The sequence below is a fragment of the Eubalaena glacialis genome, chromosome 7 (genome assembly GCF_028564815.1).
Source record: "Eubalaena glacialis isolate mEubGla1 chromosome 7, mEubGla1.1.hap2.+ XY, whole genome shotgun sequence".
In the NCBI taxonomy this organism is placed as follows: domain Eukaryota; kingdom Metazoa; phylum Chordata; class Mammalia; order Artiodactyla; family Balaenidae; genus Eubalaena; species Eubalaena glacialis.
The window spans coordinates 41,588,821-41,610,161 of NC_083722.1; the positions used below are offsets into that span (position 1 = coordinate 41,588,821).

Genomic DNA, 21,341 nt, shown 5'->3' on the forward strand with positions numbered 1-21,341 from the left:
TGAAGATGTGCAGTGGGGGCCTTCTCAGCTCAGAATCTGTAAGTGGAAACTCACTTAGGTCCTGGTGAGAGTAGCTGGGCCTTCTGTATAGAAGTCCTGTGTGTTTCTCGCTTGGACTCTGGCTCTGTTTCATGTGTGTGTGTGTGTTTTGTTTGTTTGTTTGTTTGTTTGTTGTTGTTTTAAACCCCAAGATCCTACAACTGGAACTTGGATTGGGAAAGAGGGCAGTTCTCAAAATAGGTTCAGAGCTGAGGTATGAAAATCCAGCGGTTCTCCAATTACAAAGCATCCCAATCCTCGAAACAGCTTTATTTTACTTAGTGGCAGTTTAACAAACTGCAGTAGCTTCCTATGACAGAGAAACTGTTGCTGTGGGTGGAGACTAACCGGAGCCTGGCACGTGGAGCAGGACTCCGAGGTCTGTTCCGCGGGCTGCAGGTGTCGCGCGCCCCCTGCTGGCCGCCGGGCCCACAACCGGGCACCGGCTGCGGAAGCGAAAGCGAAAGCCGAGGGAACCCGGCCGCCCTGGCTCGGGGATCCTCGCCCGCCGACAGAGGGGAAACGAAGCGGAGGCGGCGCGAGGGGACTTCAGAGCTCGGCCCGCGGCACGTAAAGGAAAGACCCCTGAGCTCCAGCCCAGAAGCCCCCTCCGGTGAGTTGGTGCGCGTGGGAACCTGGAGTGCTAACAGGGACGCAGCCCACCCACCAGCCACTCCGCGCCCCAGGCTTCCTGCCCTTCTGGACCCCGGGAGCAAGGGAGCGGGGCGGGACCGCCTGGCCCTTTGGAACTCGGCGGCGGCGGCGGCGGCTGGCGGGGTCGGGGTGGGGGGAGGGGGTCACGGGTCTTTGTTTTAGAGGAAGAGGCTGCAGATGGTCAGGCTTCCCAGCTCCCTCTGTCAGGCCGAATGCCTGGGGTCCTAGGAGGGAGATACTGATGCGGACCAAGCACCTTTCAGGCATCTTTCAGGGTAGCACTGGGTAAATAAAATGGGAAGCCCGTGGACGCGTTCAGCGGAGTGCGAGTGGGGAGGAGTGGGGACAAGGATTGGGACTCACCTCTGTCGTGTCTCACCTTCTACCCCTAGATCTCGCCATGCGGCTCCCTGACCTGAGACCCTGGGCCTTCCTGCTGCTGGCCGACTCGGCGTTACTCTGGCTGCTGCAGGCGACCCTGGGGGCTCTGCTTCCCCGCGGGCTTCCAGGCCTGTGGCTAGAGGGCACCTTGCGACTGGGAGGGCTCTGGTGGCTGCTGAGGCTGGGAGGGCTGCTGGGGTTTGTGGGAGCACTGCTGCCCCCCCTCTGCCTGGTGACCCCTCTGTTTCTCTCCCTGAGGGCCCTGGTTCCAGGGACCTTGAGTGCTCCCCCAGCCAGGGCGGCTTCAGCCCCTTGGAGCTGGCTGCTGCTGGGGTACGGGGCGGCAGGGCTGAGCTGGGGCGTGTGGGCTGTGCTGAGCCCTCCAGGAACCCCGGAGAGGGAGCAGGGCCAGGAGAACAAAGCCTTGATGTGGAGGTTGCTGAAGCTCTCCTGGCCAGACCTGCCTTTCCTGGGTGTGGCCTTCTTCTTCCTCGCTGTTGCCGTGTTGGGTGAGTCGGGAGAGGGCGCTGTGACTTGGAGGTGGGAAAAGGCCCTGGGCGCCAGCACATTCACTGTTGTCCTCACGCAGGTGAGACATTAATCCCTTACTATACTGGTCGTGTGATTGACATCCTGGGAGGTGATTTTGATCCTGATGCCTTTGCCAGCGCCATCTTTTTCATGTGTCTCTTCTCCGTTGGGAGGTAGGTGATGGAGATTTGCTAGCCCCCAATTTTTACAGGGACCCTCACTTTCCTAACTCTGTTTTCAGACCCTCTTGTGCCCAAAGCACAAAATACTTAAACTAAAAATCTGTATTTGTTCATTCACCATTCTGTGTCATGCATCCATTCATTTATTCCTCCGTTCACCACGTGGCTCCAACATCTTCAAAGTTTATATTACTTATTATAGTTACAGATAGGAGTGAATGTAGTACAAAAGGTGTTTATGTGTCGAATGGAATGTCTCTCAGTTACCTCTCAACATTTTTATCTCCATGAAGTTCCATTTCTCTTTTCTGTCTCCAACCTCCCACCCTGTGTTTGTTTCCACAGTTATCCTGTTGTCAGGGTGGGCACGTTTCTTCCTCCTGACTCTTCGTCCTTAAGTCATCTTGTCTATCCTGGAAGATCTTACTCTGAGGCTTGTCACCTTTCTTTCCAGCATCTTTACTCTTTTCCACTTCATTTACTTTTCCTTCTGTTTTAAGACGTAGCCAGGAGTCTGCTGTCTACAAACTAACTAACTAATTACCTAACTGCTTGGTAGGGCTGGGGCTAGGATGAGGTGAGTCAGGCACCTAGGCTGCAAAATTTAAGGAGGTGCTCATTCTCAGGGTCGTGCGAGTACCTCACTAGCCTTCCCCAAATACCAGCCGGCTGCTTGATCCTGCTCCTTTGCTATGGTCATACTTCATTTAGAATCCCTCAAAACCCAGTTCTTCATTATTTCATACTTACTACTCTTTGCTGAAACTAACTACTTAAAAGTGAACTTCTTATTGATCAAGCTGCTGCTTTAAAAAAAAAAATCAGCCCTCAGTTCTCTATGTGTCTGTAGCATCTGGCATCAGAACAATCTCTCTTTTTTAAAAAAATTATTTACTTATGTATTTTATTTATTTGTCTGTGCTGGGTCTTAGTTCCGGCATATGGTCTGTCAGCTGCAGCATGCGGGATCTAGTTTCCTGACGAGGGATCGAACCTGGGCCCCCTGCATTGGGAGCTCGAAGTCTTAAGCACTGGACCACCAGGGAAGTCCCAGAACAGTCTCTTATGATTGATCTTGTTCTTCAGGTAGCTTTTATGAACTCCCTTTCTACTTTCCAGTCCACTCTCCCTCTTCTGGAGAACCGTCCTCCTCTGGATCCTTAATTATGGACTTTTCTCAGGACTCAGTTCTTTGATCTTTAAGAACATTTTTCCTGTTGAGCTAATGCAGCTCACGTCTGCAGGACATTCCCACATCCACATTCCCACATCCAGCTCCAGTCTTGTAATCCAGAGGCCTTCCCATTGGATGACGCCCTGTCACCTCAGACTCCATGCACCCAGAGCTCCAAGTGCATCCCACTCCCTCCTGGTCTCCTTGAAAATGCCTCCCTCTTCTTATTCCCATTCATGAAACCATCAGTATCCTCAGCTCCAAGCACCAGCATCGTCGCTGCCTTTCTCATGTTCTGGCATTTTCCACACTCAAAATGTGCTCCTATGGCTCCTTTCTCTCCATTCTCACTGTGATCACCAAAGTCCAAACCCTCACCATTTCATGTCTGAGTATGCCAACAGCCCTCTAAACATGGTAATTAGATTTGTATTAGAAACCCATATTTTGTACAGTTCCTGCTTGTGTGCTTTCACATTTTTCCTTTGAGTTTGACTGTAAAAATTCACTTGGTCTAAGAGGAATTCTCCAATCCCAAGGACAGTGGAGAGGGGAGAACAGCAGGATCCCAAGGCTTTGGAGATGGGAGGGCAGGGAGTCCATTGCTGCAGTTCCCACAAGAAAGTATCAATATCTGGAAGTAGGAAGAAGGACGCCGGGGGTGGGGAGGAAGGAGACCAAGACCAAGGGGAAAGCTGGAGGGATGGCCCTGAGGGAGACCAGGTCAGAAGCAAGCCATAGGCTCTTTCCCTTCACAGCATCTTTCCATTTCTGTTGTACTGTTCCTTCCTGTCTAGCACAGAATGAACTAGTGATGCTGGTGAATCTGTCCGTGTTATGATGTGGTTCCCACAGCTGGCTCACCGTGTCCTCTTTTCTCTTCGTCTGTTGATTCCTGCCCCTTGTGTCTCCCTCTCTCTTATTTGTTTCTCTTCTGCTCTCTTGATGTACTGCCCCCAACTTTGTATTTCTTTTCTTTCCATTCTTTCTCCTCTGCTTCTCTCCCTCCCTCCGTCCTTCTCTGCATCTCTCCTCTTCATCCTCCGCTGCCCTCCTTCCCCGCAGCTCACTGTCCGCAGGCTGCCGAGGAAGCACCTTCACCTTCGTCATGTCCAGAATCAACCTGCGGATCCGGGAGCTGCTTTTCTCCTCCCTCCTGTGCCAGGACCTTGCTTTCTTCCAGGAGACTAAGACAGGTAGGGCCTGGAGTCCAGGTCTGGGGTCCCCCAGGACTTCCTTTCCCCTCCAGTGCCCTCCCCCTGCATCCCTGGTGCCAAGGCCTGGAGCTGTTTTTCTCTCTTTGGGGACCATGTAGAGAGGTGGTCTCCACCTGTCTGTCTGCACGGAGGGAGGGCTGTGTGAGATTGGGAGCTCAGGAGGGAGTTTCTGGGGGTTCTGCATTACAACACGTGGTTTCCTCACCTGCTTTGTCCTGCCCAGGGGAGCTGAATTCCCGGCTGAGCTCGGATACCAAACTGATGAGTCATTGGCTTCCTCTTAATGCCAACGTGCTGTCTCGAAGCCTGGTGAACGTGCTGGGACTTTACAGCTTCATGCTCAACCTGTCACCTCGACTCACCCTCCTTTCTCTGCTTGAGGTGCCTCTAATGATAGCGGCTGAAAAGATGTACAGTGCTCGCCATCAGGTACGTGTGGATGGTAGGGAATCCCCACGGAAGAAGAAAATTCTCCTAGAGGCCTTCTCCTCCAGGCCCTTAGAGGCTTCAGAAGGTCCATGACCCTCTGGGACTTTGTGTGTGTGTGTGACAGAGGTGGGTGGTGGGAAGGGAGAGAGAGAGGGAGAGGGAGAGAGAGAGAGGGAGAGAGGGAGAGAGGGAGATATTTTCAGGTTATTTTCCATTATAGGTTATTAAAAGATGTTGAATGTAGTTCCCTGTGCTATGCAGTAAATCCTTGTTGCTTATCTATTTGTGTTAGTAGTTTCTATCTGTTCATCTCAAACTCTTAATTTATCCACTCCCCCCTTCCCCCACCTTTGGTAACGATAAGTTTGTTTTCTACATCTGTGAGTCTGTTTCTGTTTGTATACAGATTCATTTGTATTATTTTTTTAGATTCCACATGTAAATGATATCATATAATACTTGTCTTTCTCTGTCTGACTTACTTCACTTAGCGTGAAGAGAGCGTTCCAAGGGCTGGAATGAGACGTGGGGGTCGGCTGTCTTCTGCCGAATCAGCCTCTCCCATCTCCTGCCCCACTTTTCCAGGCAGTCCTTCGGGAGATCCAGGATGCTGTGGCGAAAGCAGGACAGGTGGTACGTGAGGCAGTTGGAGGGCTGCAGACTGTGCGCAGTTTTGGGGCGGAGGAGCAAGAGGTCCGTCGCTATAAGGAGGCTCTTGACCGATGCCGGCAGCTGTGGTGGCGACAAGATCTGGAAAAGGCTGTCTATGTGCTCTTCAGGAGGGTGAGAAGGCTGAGTGGCTGGAAGAAGGGCCCAGGGAGGGGGCAGGGAAAGTGATGGTCCTCTTCCTACAGCTGGGCCGGGGTTCGCTCAGTGTCATAGGGGTAGGGAGGCCAAAGAATGGAAGATTCTCAGGCTCCCTTTCCTTCTCCCTCCAGATGCTGCACTTGGCAATGCAGGTGCTGTTGCTGAGACGTGGGCTGCAGCAGATCCTGGCTGGGGACCTCACCCGGGGCGGGCTGCTCTCCTTTCTGCTCTACCGGGAGGACGTGGGCAACCACGTGCAAGTGAGTCAGGAGCTGTGCACGCTCTTTTTTCCCACTTTGGCTTCTATTTGTTCCCCTTAAAAAAAAAAAAAACTGAAATAACCCCAACTCATTGTGATGGAGAATTTCAAACATGGGCAAAAAAAGAGAAAAAAACTATAATGTGAACCCCCATGTACCCAGCATCTGTTTTTTTTTTTTTAACTTTCTTTATTTTATTAAAAATTTTTGTTTTATATTGGGGTATAGTTGATTCACAGTGTTGTGTTAATTTCAGGTGTACAGCAAAGTGAATCAGTTATACATATATCCACTCTTTTTTAGATTCTTTTCCCATGTAGGTCTTTACAGAGTATTGAGTAGAGTTCCCTGTGCTACACAGTAGGTCCTTATTAGTTATCTATTTTATATGTAGTAGTGTGTATATATCATAGGATATTGAATATAGTCCTCTCTGCTATACAGTAGGACCTTGTTGTTTATCCCCCATCATCTGTTTTAACAATTACCAATTCATGGCCAATCTTATTTAATCTGTAACCCCACCCACTTCCCTCCCCCCATATTATTTTGAAGCAAATCCAAGATACGGTTTCATCTGTAAATACGTATCGCTAAATGTAAACATTAAAATACATGTAACCACAAAGCCATGACCACACCAAAAGAATTAACAACAACTTCACCAAATGCAAGTCAATGATCAGATTTTCACATTTCTCATAGAGGTATATATTACACTGATCTCTTTCTCTCTCTCATATACATCTGTGGTGGCAGCAACCAGTAAAGCTTAGTGCCCAGATCCATTAAATCATTTGGGGTGGCAAAATGGTGACACTCCACCATTCCTTCATTTATTAGCCAGATGTATGTCTCAAGGGAGATGTCTCCTCATCTACTGTTTGGTTGCCAAGTGGTACAGTTTGATTAGGAAAGGCAGAGTAAGTGTTTAGTTCCTTCCCTATATTTACCAGTTTTCAAAAATAATTAGTTACTGCATCTTGGGCTTTATTTTATAAGTTTCGTAGACACTGATTAAACATCTTTTATGGGTGGAGAGCTGTGCAAAGCAGTCTGGCATCTGCAAAGAGGAGGTGGGCACAGCACCCGCTTTTGAGGAGTTCCCTGTGTAATTGGGCCAGACAGAACTGTGTACGAGTAACTGGAAAGGTCTGGGGATGGAAGGACTATGGTCTCCATCCTTTACCTGGCAAATTGGAATAATGGGGTATTGGTGCCCCTTTGAAATTCAAGCAAATTGCACATTAGGGGGACTTCCCTGGCAGTCCAGTGGTTAGTACTCCATGCTTCCACTGCAGGGGGCACGGGTTTGATCCCTGGTTGGGGAAACAGGATCCCGCATGCCCTGTGGAATGGCCAAAAAAAAAAAAAAAATCGCACATTAACAGTAGGGAATCGGGACTTCCCTGGTGGTGCAGCGGTTAAGAATCTGCCTGCCAATGCAGGGGACACGGGTTTGATCTCTGGTCCGGAAAGATCGCACATGCCGTGGAGCAACTAAGCCCGTGTGCCACAACTACTGAGCCTGCGCTCTGGAGCCCATGAGCCACAACTACTGAGCCCGCGCGCCACAACTACTGAAGCCCACGTGCCTAGAGCCCATGCTCTGAAACGAGAAGCCACTGCAATGAGAAGCCCGTGCACTGCAACGAAGAGTAGCCCCTGCTCACCGCGACTAGAGAAAGCCCGCGTGCAGCAACAAAGACCCAACGCAGCCAAGAATAAATAAATAAATAAATAAATAAACAAACATATATATATGTATGTATATATAGATATATAAAAAAAAGGTAGGGAATCTTTTTTGGCTGAGGGGAGAAGCATGGCTGGGGTGGAGTGTGGCAGGGAGTGTGTGAGGAGTTGGGAAGTTGGTTCCTGGTGGAGCTTCCTTTGCTTGGCTGACCCCTGCCTTCCTGTTTTGCAGACCCTGGTGAACATGTTTGGGGACATGCTGAGCAACGTGGGGGCTGCAGAGAAGGTGTTCTGCTACCTGGACAGAAAGCCAAATCTGCCTCCAACTGGGACACTGGCCCCGCCCACTCTGCAGGCCCTGGTGAAATTCCAAAACGTCTCCTTTGTGTATCCCAGTCGCCCTGACCAGCCTGTGCTCAAGGTGCCCAACGGAGACCCCAGGGAGGGAATCTGGGCCCCTCACGCCCTGAGTGATGAGAAGCTTATCTTCCTCTGATAGAAAGAAGAGGAGAGGGAGGGCAAAGAGGCAGGCCCCTAACTCTTTCCTGGCTTTTCTAGGGTCTGACATTCACCCTGCGTCCTGGGCAGATGACCGCACTGGTGGGGCCCAATGGATCTGGAAAGAGCACAGTAGCTGCCCTGCTGCAGAATCTGTACCACCCCACCGAGGGGCAGGTGCTGCTGGACGGGAAGCCCATCTCCCAGTATGAGCACCGCTACCTACACCAACAGGTGGGTGGGGAGGAAGGAGAGGGATCGCAGACTGGAGGGAAGAAGGATGTGCAGAGAGCAGGGGGTGGAGATGGAAGAAACACAAGGGGTCCATTGTGAGGTAGGTAGGCGGGGAGGAAAGGAGGGTCCCTGCCATGGGGGTTTCCACATGGTCCTCTGCTCCTGTCGCCTCTGCCCAGGTGGTTTTGGTCGGGCAGGAGCCTGTGCTGTTCTCGGGTTCGGTGAGGGACAACATCACTTATGGGCTGAAGGGCTGCAGCGATGAGAAGGTGCTGGCTGCTGCACGGGCGGCCAGAGTGGAGGAGTTCATAAAGGAAATGAAGCACGGACTCGATACAGGTACCTTTTTTTTTTTTTTAAACATCTTTATTGGAGTACAATTGCTTTACAATGGTGTGTTGGTTTCTCCTTTATAACAAAGTGAATCAGCTATACGTATACATATATCCCCATATCCCCTCCCTCTTGCGTGTCCCTCCCACCCTCCCTATCCCACCCCTCTAGGTGGACACAAAACACCGAGCTGATCTCCCTGTGCTATGCGGCTGCTTCCCACTAGCTATCTGTTTTACATTTAGTAGTGTATATATGTCCATGCCACTCTCTCACTTCGTCCCAGCTTACCCTTCCCCCTCCCCGTGTCCTCAAGTCCATTCTCTACATCTGTGTCTTTATTCCTGTCCTGACCCTAGGTTCTTCAGAACCTTTTTTTTAGATTCCATATACATGTGTTAGCACACGGTATTTGTTTTTCTCTTTCTGACTTACTTCACTCTGTATGACAGACTCTAGGTCCATCCACCTCACTACAAATAAATCAATTTCATTTCTTTTTATGACTGAGTGATATTCCATTGTATATATGTGCCACATCTTCTTTACCCATTCACCTGTCGATGGACACTTAGGTTGCTTCCATGTCCTGGGTATTGTAAAGAGAGCTGCAATGAACAGTGTGGTACATGACTCTTTTTTTTTTTTTTTCTCTCCATCCAAAGCACTTTATTTTAATACTCCAGTTGGCATGGGAATTTATTTCAGGAACACATTATGAGATCTAAGGACAATTCCGTTAGACTCTGTGTGTGCATGTTTAGTTGTAAGACTTCATAAATCTTTGAATCTGCACATGGAGTTTGGAGGATTTTGGTTTCAGGTCGCTCCTCTAAGGAATGACTCTTTTTGAATTATGGTTTTCTCCGGGTATGTGCCCAGTAGTGGGATTGCTGGGTCATATGATAGTTCTATTTTTAGTTTTTTAAGGAACCTCCATCCTGTTCTCCATAGTGGCTGTATCAATTTACATTCCCACAAACAGTGCAAGAGGGTTCCCTTTTCTCTACACCCTCTCCAGCATTTATTGTTTGTAGATTTTTTGATGATGGCCATTCTGACTGGTGTGAGGTGATACCTCATTGTAGTTTTGACTTGCATTTCTCTAATGATTAGTGATGTTGAGCATCCTTTCATGTGTTTGTTGGCAATCTGTATATCTTTGGAGAAATGTCTATTTAGGTCTTCTGCCCATTTTTGGATTGGGTTGTTTGTGTTTTTGATAATGAGCTGCCTGAGCTGCTTGTAAATTTTGGAGATTAATCCTTTGTCAGTTGCTTCATTTGCATATATTTTCTCCCATTCTGAGGGTTGTCTTTTTGTCTTGTTTATGGGTTCCTTTGCTGTGCAAAAGCTTTTTTAAGTTTCATTAGGTCCCATTTGTTTATTTTTGTTTTTATTTCCCTTTCTCTGGGAGGTGGGTCAAAAAGGATCTTACTGTGATTTATGTCATAGAGTGTTCTGCCTATGTTTTGCTCTAAGAGTTTTATAGTGTCTGGCCTTACATTTAGGTCTTTAATCCATTTTGAGTTTATTTTTGTGTATGGTGTTAGGGAGTGTTCTAATTTCATTCTTTTACATGTAGCTGTCCAGTTTTCCCAGCACCACTTATTGAAGAGGCTGTCTTTTCTCCATTGTATATTCTTGCCTCCTTTATCAAAGATAAGGTGACCATATGTGCATGGGTTTATCTCTGGGCTTTCTATCCTGTTCCACTGATCTATATTTCTGTTTTTGTGCCAGTACCATACTGTCTTGATTACTGTAGCTTTGTAGTGTAGTCTGAAGTCAGGGAGCCTGATTCCTTCAGCTCCGTTTTTCTTTCTCAAGATTGCTTTGGCTCTTCGGGATATTTTGTGTTTCCATACAAATTTTGCAATTTTTTTTTCTTGTTCTGTGAAAAATGCCATTGGTAGTTTGATAGGGATTGCATTGAATCTGTAGATTGCTTTGGGTGATATAGTCATTTTCACAATGTTGATTCTTCCAATCCAAGAACATGGTATATCTCTCCATCTGTTTGTATCATCTTTAATTTCTTTCATCAGTGTCTTATAATTTTCTGCATACAGGTCTTTTGTCTCCTTAGGTAGGTTTATTCCTAGGTGTTTTATTCTTTTTGTTGCAATGGTAAATGGGAGTGTTTCCTTAATTTCTCTTTCAAATTTTTCATCATTAGTGTATAGGAATGCAAGAGATTTCTGTGCATTAATTTTGTATCCTGCTACATTACCAGATTCATTGATTAGCTCTAGTAGTTTTCTGGTAGCATTAGGATTCTCTATGCATAGTATCATGTCATCTGCAAACAGTGACAGTTTTACTTCTTCTTTTCCGATTTGTATTCCTTTTATTTCTTTTTCTTCTCTGATTGCTGTCACTAAAACTTCCAAAACTATGTTGAATAATAGTGGTGAGAGTGGGCAACCTTGTCTTGTTCCTGATCTTAGTGGAAATGGTTTCAGTTTTTCACCATTGAGAACGATGTTGGCTGTGGGTTTGTCATATGTGGCCTTTATTTTGTTGACGTAAGTTCCCTCTATGCCTACTCTCTGGAGGGTTTTTATCATAAATGGGTGCTGAATTTTGTTGAAAGCTTTTTCTGCATCTTTTGAGATGATCATATGGTTTTTCTCTTTCAATTTGTTAATATCGTTTATCACAATGATTGATTTGAGTATACTGAAGAATCCTTGCATTCCTGGGATAAACCCCAGTTGATCATGGTGTATGATCCTTTTAATGTGCTCTTGGATTCTGTTTGCTAGTATTTTGTTGAGGATTTTTGCATCTATGTTCATCAGTGGTATTGGCCTGTAGTTTTCTTTTTTTGTGACGTCTTTGTCTGGTTTTGGTATCAGGGTGATGGTGGCCTTGTAGAATGAGTTTGGGAGTGTTCCTCCCTCTGCTGTATTTTGGAAGAGTTTGAGAAGGATAGGTGTTAGCTCTTCTCTAAATGTTTGATAGAATTCGCCTGTGAAGCCATCTGGTCCTGGGCTTTTGTTTGTTGGAAGATTTTTAATCACAGTTTCAATTTCAGTGCTTGTGATTGGTCTGTTTATATTTTCTATTTCTTCCTGGTTCAGTCTCGGAAGGTTGTGCTTTTCTGAGAATTTGTCCATTTCTTCCAGTTTGTCAATTTTATTGGCATAAAGTTGCTTGTAGTAATCTCTCATGATCCTTTGTATTTCTGCAGTGTCAATTGTTACTTCTCCTTTTTCATTTCTAATTCTATTGATTTGCCTCCTCTTCCTTTTTTTCTTGATTAGTCTTGCTGATGGTTTATCAATTTTATCTTCTCAAAGAACCAGCATTTAGTTTTATTGATCTTTGCTATCGCTTTCTTCATTTCTTTTTCATTTATTTCTGATCTGAACTTTATGATTTCTTTCCTTCTGCTGACTTTGGGGTTTTTTGTTCTTCTTTCTCTGATCGCTTTAGGGATACAAGTACCTTCAGCCAAACCCATTCACCTCCCTCCCCAGCATCATGAGTTCTGTAGCTGCCTGTCCAGCTCAGGAGCCTTTGTTCCCGGAGAGCAGGGCAGGGTGATGATGCTCTATCTACACGGGCAGCCCTAGAGGTCCCTCCCCTACCCCAGGCCCTCATCCACCTAAATGTTGGCTGTGGAAATACCAGCTGTGCTTGTGAGGAGGATGTTGTCGTGGTCACCTGTGTCTGAGGAGAGGGATTTCTCGGTTTCCTCAGAGGTGGGGGAGAAAGGGAACCAATTGGCTGTGGGACAGAAGCAACGTCTGGCCATCGCCCGGGCCCTTGTGCGGGACCCCCAGGTCCTCATCCTGGATGAAGCCACCAGTGCCCTGGACGTGGAGTGTGAGCAGGCTGTGAGTACTGGGCTGGGAGGGGCAGGGGCGGTGGGACCCTTCTTAGGGCTGGGATGGAATGGAGGATACGTGGGGTGGTGTGGGGACATCCCTGATGCCACCATGGCTCCCGTCCCATCCTCCAGCTGCCACAGCCCCGCTGAGAGAGGAGGGCAGCGCAGACCTTTCCCTCCCGCTTTGTCTTATCTTCTCGTGTTTCATGCCTTCTCTACCCTAAGTCACTAGAGATGGTGCCCAGTGGGGCCGTGGCGTCCATCTCATTCTTATCTTTCTGAGGCATTACGATCCTCCCCCTTCAGCTGCAGGACTGGAAAGCTCACGGGGGCCGAACGGTGCTGGTGATCACCCACAGGCTGCACACGGTTCTGAGCGCCGACCAGATCCTGGTGCTGAGGCAGGGGGAGCTGCAGGAGCACGTGCAGCTCATGGAGGAGCAGGACCTCTACTCCCGCCTGGTGCAGCAGAGCAGGAGGACTGAGACCCCAGAGATGCTGGAGCCTTCTCAGGGCCATCTCAGAGACCCAGAGTAGCTCCTGCTTTGGCTTTCCCTGGGGGTGTTCCCCTGGGTGGTTGTTCTTGGAGCTGGAGGAACGATGATGGAGATTTAGACCATGTGTACTTTTGTCAGGGCCATGGGAGGGCAGGGGGTTGCTCTCTGTATCCAGGGACCTTATTTCCTTGATGAATAGAGCTTTGCCTGGTGCTGAGTACTGTACTGTGGCATCATAAATATATTTCAAAATATTTTTTCCTTGTATAAATAGCACACATTCGTATAGGAAATGTAGACAATAGAGACAGGTAGGAAGGAGAAAAGTGAAACTACACACTGTTTCACATCCCAGAGATAATCACAGGGACTATTTTGCTGGCTGTCTTATCAGCCTTTGAATTGTTCTTTGAGATACATATTAACCAGTATGACATAAATATTCATGAGTGTGCCTTTCTGTGTCCTTCCCCATTCCCACCAGGACCGGATATTTTGTTGGGGAGCTAGGGTATGGTGGGACAGAGCACCGTTCCCTAATTAACAGTATGAATAAAATATTGATGAGTTACTGTGTACAGAGTTTTAATATGAGTAGGAACTATGCTAAGCCTTTTTCATGTATTATCATTTTTAATCCTTATCCTCAGCCCTTTGAGATTGTTAGTTATTATCCCCATTTTATGGATGAGAATACTGAGTCTCCAAGAGATTAAAGGACTTTCCCAAGGTTGCACAGTGGTGGAATTGGACTTGGAATCCAGGCCTGACCCCAGAGTCCATGCTCTCAACTAATACATTATATTGCATCTTGTGTCATAATCTACTTTATAATCAGATCAAGTAAAGCTCTTTCACTTCTAGCTCCGAACAGCTCTGAATCCCTTATCTTCTCTCTGATCTCGTTGTTGTAACTTTCATTCATAGTGTGAGATAATCTCATATTCAGAGAGGTTCCCCTACCGTTGGTGCACCTCTTCCAGCCATTGTTCACAAAGTCATTCTTCTTTCTAAAAGACGCATAAGACGATGTCACTCCTGTAAAATCCTCCCTGTGTCTTCACCCCTTTTTCTGCTCAGATCTTCCTCAGAGACAGTTTTTCTAGCCCGTTTGTCTCACCCTTTCCTGTTGGATTAAGTTCTATCCACAACAAACTTCCTGCCCTCCTGATGCCTTTGTGCCTCTGAATATGTTGTTTCCTGCCATTTGGTGAACGACGCTCCCGGATTTGCCCCAGTTCTTTAAGATTCAACTCAGGATTTAAGTCTCCCAAGAAGCCTTGCTTTATCTTCTCAGTCTGGAGAAAGTGCCCTTTCTGCATGCTCCTGTTGCTCTGCTCCTGGGGCGTACCTCTCTCACAGTCCCTATTAAACTCTCCACCGCCCACTGTAGACTTCTGTCTGTCCACTAGACCATGAGCCCTTGCGGGGGAGGCTGTCGGTCTTATTAAGCTTTATATCTACTACCTGGCACAGGGCTCCATTCATAGTGGACAATAAATAAATGTTTGTTGGGTAAATGAATAAATCTCCTTCCTCTACTGTCTTCCATCTTAATGCTCCCTACACGTACAAATCATGGAAAATCCAAAGCTGTACACGTCACTGGTTATTGGAAGGGTCTTAAATTGGACGGTTCCTATTCTAGGAAATTGAAACTTTCACTTTCCCAGAAATAGCAGGTACTTTCCCGGCTAGCAATGAACTCACCGGAACTTTTTGTTGTTTTGGATTTTTTTTTTTCTGCCTGGCAACTGTTGGGAGCGAGGTGAGGCCAGAGTAAGGAACTTCTTATGCAGATAAACCTCTGCTTCAGCCTGCTGCTGTCCTACTGCTCCACACCTGTTTATCTCTCAAATTTCACCGAGGGTGAAATAAGCATTGGGAAAGAGAGAAGTCTGGCCTGATTCCTTCCCCTCCCCACCAAATGTCCTTCTTCTATTAATAAAGTAGGAATAATAATTTCTGTATCTCCCAACCTTATGGAAACTATAGTCCTCACAGAAGATCTATTAATCTTTGACGTCCTCAGTACAAATTATACCCATTGACTCAAAACACTTTAAACTTGGAAGATATCTTAAAAATAGTATAGCTGTCAAATCTTACTTTACAGATAGGGAAAGTGGCCTGAAATCACACAGCTAATCAGTGACAGAGCTGGGAGGAAAACTCAGGCATCCTGATGGGCAGTACGGGAAGATACAGCAGACTTTAGGATCATAAGCGGTCATGAAAACTTGTTATCTCAGGGAAACTTCCAGGTACGCCTTATTTCAGGGACACAGAAAAATGTTCTCCGACAGAGTATTCAACAAATCCCTACAAGTGTGGTCTGCCTGGTAACCACAGACATTAATAGTTCTGATTTGTCCAGAGTTCTTTCCATTTCCCCCTCCTACTACCCATCATCATTTGACTTCCGCCCCTTAATTTCCCCTTCTTCTTGTCACTTACCTTCAGTGCCTTTCCTGCTCAGCCATGTACTACTCTTTCCAAAGCGAGATATGAATGGAGAGGAGGAACCTTAGGAAACTCTCAGATTACTTTGGAGCCCCAAACAACCTCCCGCCCCATCTGCCCTGCCCAGTGTGGGAATAACATTGAACTTAAAGTACTTTACACCCCAGCCGAGTGGGGCAGCCACTTGTAGTCTGCATGGCAGTCGTGGTTCAGGAGAAGCAAGTGTGGAGTCAGAATTTGGGGGGGAAAGGACAAGGGAATAAGGAAAACAAAAATCTTCTGTTTTGGGCGCTGAGTGAAAGGAGCATCCATTCACTTGGGTCCGATGCCACCTGCTGGCCCTAGGAAAGACGGAGTCTTCAACCTAGAGTTTCAAGGACTTTTATGAATTGTAATAATTCAGTATCAATAATAATCATTCACGGAGTGCCTTCTGTGTGCTCCTGCTGTGCTAAGTGCCTGCCATATACCGTCTTACTTTATCTTTAAGATAATCCTATGTGGCAGGTGTTACTATCCCAATTCTAAGAATGAGAATGGAGATTTAGAAACATTTACTCACTTGCCTGGGACACAGAGCTAGGAAAAGGTGGACTTTGCTTAACTTTACAACAGAACTCCTCAAAAGAGTTCGCTATACTGCCTGTATCCACTTACCCTCTTACTATTCTCTTTTTTAAAGATACAATTCATGTGAATAAGCAATACATTAATTAATGTGGTTTAAAATTCAAAAAAGCACAACATGGTCTCTGGAGGAAAGCTTTACTCCCATCCTTCCCCACAGTTTGCCAATACCCCTTGCTTTGGCAATCCATACTTCAAGCTTTATCCTTCCAGAGAAACAATGTACTGTATATTTAAGCATATATATGTATGTATTCTTGCTCCCTATTTTTACAAATAGCAGCTCCCTAAATTCCCAGTTCTGAAATTTACTTTTTTAAAATAAATATTTATTTTATCTATTTTTGACTGCTTTGGGTCTTTGTTGCAGCATGCGGGCTTTCTCTAGTTGCAGCGAGCAGGGGCTACTCTTCGTTGCGGTGAGCGGGCTTCTCATTGCGGTAGCTTCTTTTGTTGCGGAGCACGAGCTCTCGGCACGCGGGCTTCAGTAGTTGTAGCATGTGGGCTCAGTAGTTGTGGCTCGAGGGCTCTAGAGCGCAGGCTCAGTAGTTGTGGCACATGGGCTTAGTTGCTCCTTGGCATGTGGGATCTTCCCTGACCAGGGTTCGAACCTATGTCTCCTGCATTGGCAGGCGGATTCTTAACCACTGCACCACCAGGGAAGTCCTGAAATTTACTTTTTAAACTTTAGAAATATATGGCTCTAATGTATGCTATTTTATGGAAGTACCATATTTCATTTAGCCTGTCTCCTTTTATTGATGAGTAGTTAGGCTATCAGAAGTCTTTTGCTATTATAAGCAATGTCTTGTATAGACATTGTTATACACATGTGCGAGAATAGGACTAGGATAAAATCCTAAAGAAGATGTTGCCAAGACTAAGTGTTTATGTATTATTAATATTGATAGATATTGGAAAATTGCCTTCATGGAGATTGTATGAATGCAGAATTCCATCAGCAGTATATGAGTTTATCTCTTTCCCCACATTCTCATCAACACAGAGTGTTGTAAAATTTTTAGATTTTGTGACTCTTATAGATAAAAAGTGGCATCGTACTGAAGTTGTCATTTGCTTTATTTTTGTTACCACTTAAGGAAGAAGGATACTGAACCCAGAAAGAAAAATTGGGATGCAATAAGCAAAGATGAGTAAACACACACACGTGCGCACACACCACCACAACCATCATTAACTGAGACCTGTCTAAAATATTGGTAAATCAGACTGAGGAATGAAAAATGACTATAACTACAAAAATCACTGGCAATAATGACAATTAAATTTAAGAACATGATGGAATAATCAGAAATAATATGAGAGTGAGGCAGATAAAGTAAAAGCATTCTAAAGTCTTGGTCTTCCACTCTTGGAGGGCGCACACAAAATAGTGTGTGCATCGGGACCCAGGGGAAGGAGCAGTGACCCCGGGGGAGACTGAACCAGACCTACCTGCTAGTGTTGGAAGGTCTCCTGCAGAGGAGGGGGGTGGCTCTGTTTCACCATGGGGACAAGGACACTGGCAGCAGAAGTTCTGGGAAGTACTCCTTGGCATGAGCCCTCCCAGAGTCTTTCATTAGCCCCACCAAAGAGCCCAGGCAGGCTCCAGTGTTGGGTTGCCTCAGGCAAAACAACCAACAGGGAGGGAAACCAGCCCCACCCATCAACAGTCAAGTGGATTAAAGTTTTACTGAGCTCTGCCCACCAGAGCAACACCCAGCTCTACCCACCACCAGTCCCTCCCATCGGGAAGCTTGCACAAGCCTCTTAGATAGCCTCATCCACCAGAAGGCAGACAGCAGAAGCAAGTAGAACTACAATTCTGCAGCCTGTGAAAGGAAAACCACATTCACAGAAAGACAGACAAAAATGAAAAGGCAGAGGACTTTGTACCAGATGAAGGAACAAGATAAAACCCCAGAAAAACAACTAAATGAAGTGGAGATAGGCAACCTTCCAGAAAAAGAATTCAGAATAATGATAGTGAAATGATCCAGGACCTCGGAAACAGAATGGAGGCAAAGATCGAGAAGATGCAAGGAATGTTTAACAAAGGCCTAGAAGAATTAAAGAACAAACAAACAGAAATGAACAATACAATAACTGAAATGAAAACTACACTAGAAGGAATCAATAGCAGAATAACTGAGGCAGAAGAATGGATAAGTGGCCTGGAAGACAGAATGGTGGAATTCACTGCTGTGGAACAGAATAAAGAAAAAAGAATGAAAAGAAATGAAGACAGCCTAAGACACCTCTGGGACAACATTAAAAGCAACAACATTCGCATTATAGGGATCCCAGAAGGAGAAGAGAGAGAGAAAGGACCCGAGAAAGTATTTGCAGAGATTATAGTCAAAAACTTCCCTAACATGGGAAAGGAAATAGCCACCCAAGTCCAGGAAGCGCAGCGAGTCCCATACAGGATAAACCCAAGGAGAAACATGCCGAGGCACATAGTAATCAAATTGGCAAAAATTAAAGACAAAGAAAAATTATTGAAAGCAGCAAGGGAAAAACGACAAAAAACATACAAGGGAACTCCCATAAGGTTAACAGCTGATTTCTCAGCAGAAACTCTACAAGCCAGAAGGGAGTGGCATGATATACTTAAAGTGATGAAAGGGAAGAACCTACAACCAAGATTACTCTACCCGGCAAGGATCTCATTTAGATTTGATGGAGAAATCAAAAGCTTTACAGACAAGCAAAAGCTAAGAGAATTCAGCGCCACCAAACCAGCTCTACAACAAATGCTAAAGGAGCTTCTCTAAGTGGGAAACACAAGAGAAGAAAAGGACCTACAAAAACAAACGCAAAACAATTAAGAAAATGGTCATAGGAACATACATATCGATAATTACCTTAAACGTGAATGGATTAAATGCTCCAACCAAAAGACACAGGCTTGCTGAATGGATACAAAGACAAGACCCGTATATATGCTGTCTACAAGAGACCCACTTCAGACCTAGGGACACATACAGACTGAAAGTGAGGGGATGGAAAAAGATATTCCATGCAAATGGAAATCAAAAGAAAGCTGGAGTAGCTATATTCATATCAGATAAAATAGACTTTAAAATAAAGAATGTTACAAGAGGCAAGGAAGGACACTACATAATGATCAAGGGATCAATCCAAGAAGAAGATATAACAATTATAAATATATATGCACCCAACATAGGAGCACCTCAATACATAAGGCCACTGCTAACAGCTATAAAAGAGGAAATTGACAGTAACGCAATAATAGTGGGGGACTTTAACACCTCACTTACACCAATGGACAGATCATCCAAAATGAAAATAAATAAGGAAACAGAAGCTTTAAATGACACAATAGACCAGATAGATTTGATTGATACTTATAGGACATTCCATCCAAAAATGGCAGATTACACTTTCTTCTCAAGTGCGCATGGAACATTCTCCAGGATAGATCACATCTTGGGTCACAAATCAAGCCTCAGTAAATTTAAGAAAATTGAAATCATATCAAGCATCTTTTCTGACCACAACACTATGAGATTTGAAATCAATTACAGGGAAAAAAACGTAGAAAACACAAACACATGGAGGTTAAACAATACGTTACTAAATAACCAAGAGAGCACTGAAGAAATCAAAGAGGAAATCAAAAAATACTTAGAGAGAAATGGCAATGAAAACACGACGATCCAAAACCTATGGGATGCAGCAAAAGCAGTTCGATGAGGGAAGTTTATAGCTATACAAGCCTACCTCAAGAAACAAGAAAAATCTCAAGTAAACAATCTAACCTTACACCTAAAGGAACTAGAGAAAGAAGAACAAACAAAACCCAAAGTTAGCAGAAGGAAAGAAATCATAAAGATCAGAGCAGAAATAAATGAAATAGAAACAAAGAAAACAATAGCAAAGATCAATAAAACTAAAAGCTGGTTCTTTGAGAAGATAAACAAAATTGATAAACCATTAGCCAGACTCATCAAGAAAAAGAGGGAGAGGACTCAAATCAATAAAATTAGAAATGAAAAAGGAGAAGTTACAACAGACACCACAGAAATACAAAGCATTCTAAGAGACTACTACAAGCAACTCTATGCCAGTAAAATGGACAACCTGGAAGAAATGGACAAATTCTTAGAGAGGTATGATCTTCCAAGACTGAACCAGGAAGAAATAGAAAATATGAACAGACCAATCACAAGTAATGAAATTGAAACTGTGATTAAAAATCTTCCAACAAACAAAAGTCCAGGACCAGATGGCTTCACAGGTGAATTCTATCAAACATTTAGAGAAGAGCTAACACCCATCCTTCTCAAAGTCTTCCAAAAAATTGCAGAGGAAGGAACACTCCCAAACTCCTTCTATGAGGGCACCATCACCCTGATACCAAAACCAGACAAAGATACTACAAAAAAAGAAAATTACAGACCAATATCACTGATGAATATAGATGCAAAAATCCTCAACAAAATACTGGCAAACAGAATCCAACAACACATTAAAAAGATCATACACCACGATCAAGTGGGATTTATCCCAGGGATGCAAGGATTCTTCAATATACGCAAATCAATCAATGTGATACACCATATTAACAAATTGAAGAATAAAAACCATATGATCATATCAATAGATGCAGAAAAAGCTTTTGACAAAATTTAACACCCATTTATGATAAAAACTCTCCAGAAAGTGAGCATAGAGGGAACATACCTCAACATAATAAAGGCCATATATGACAAACCCACAGCGAGTATCATTCTCAATGGTGAAAAGATGAAAGCATTTCCTCTAAGATCAGGAACGAGACAAGGATGTCCACTCTCACCACTATTATTCAAAATAGTTCTGGAAGTCCTAGCCACGGCAATCAGAGAAGAAAAAGAAATAAAAGGAATACAAACTGGAAAAGAAGAAGTAAAACTGTCACTGTTTGCAGATGACATGATACTATACATAGAGAATCCTAAAAATGCCACCAGAAAACTACTAGAGCTAATCAGTGAATTTGGTAAAGTTGCAGGATACAAAATTAATGCACAGAAATCTCTTGCATTCCTATACACCAATGATGAAAAATCTGAAAGAGAAATTATGGAAACACTCCCGTTTACCACTGCAACAAAAAGAATAAAATATCTAGGAATAAACCTACCTAGGGAGACAAAAGACCTGTATGCAGAAAACTATAAGACACCGATGAAAGAAATTAAAGACGATACCAACAGGTGGAGAGATATACCATGTTCTTGGATTGGAAGAATCAACATTGTGAAAATGACTATACTACCCAGAGCAATCTACAGATTCAATGCAATCCCTGTCAAATTACCAATGGCATATTTTACAGAACTAGAACAAATCATCTTAAAATTTGTATGGAGACACAAAAGACCCCGAATAGCCAAAGCAGTCTTGAGGGAAAAAAACGGAGCTGGAGGAATCAGACTCCCTGACTTCAGACTATACTACAAAGCTACAGTAA

The 21,341-nt window shown here is 44.8% G+C and overlaps 1 protein-coding gene across 1 annotated transcript; it reads left to right on the plus strand.

Moving 5' to 3' along the window:
* The first annotated feature begins 472 nt into the window (after positions 1-472).
* On the plus strand, positions 473-13,400 carry TAP2 (transporter 2, ATP binding cassette subfamily B member). The gene is made up of 12 exons (XM_061196427.1): positions 473-652; positions 1,086-1,583; positions 1,664-1,778; positions 4,027-4,157; positions 4,402-4,607; positions 5,193-5,390; positions 5,546-5,674; positions 7,602-7,790; positions 7,928-8,101; positions 8,281-8,440; positions 12,143-12,279; positions 12,579-13,400. Exons 2-12 carry the CDS (start codon positions 1,094-1,096, stop codon positions 12,807-12,809), a joined length of 2,160 nt encoding a protein of 719 aa, XP_061052410.1. The 5' UTR covers positions 473-652; positions 1,086-1,093; the 3' UTR covers positions 12,810-13,400.
* The last annotated feature ends 7,941 nt before the right edge of the window (positions 13,401-21,341 follow it).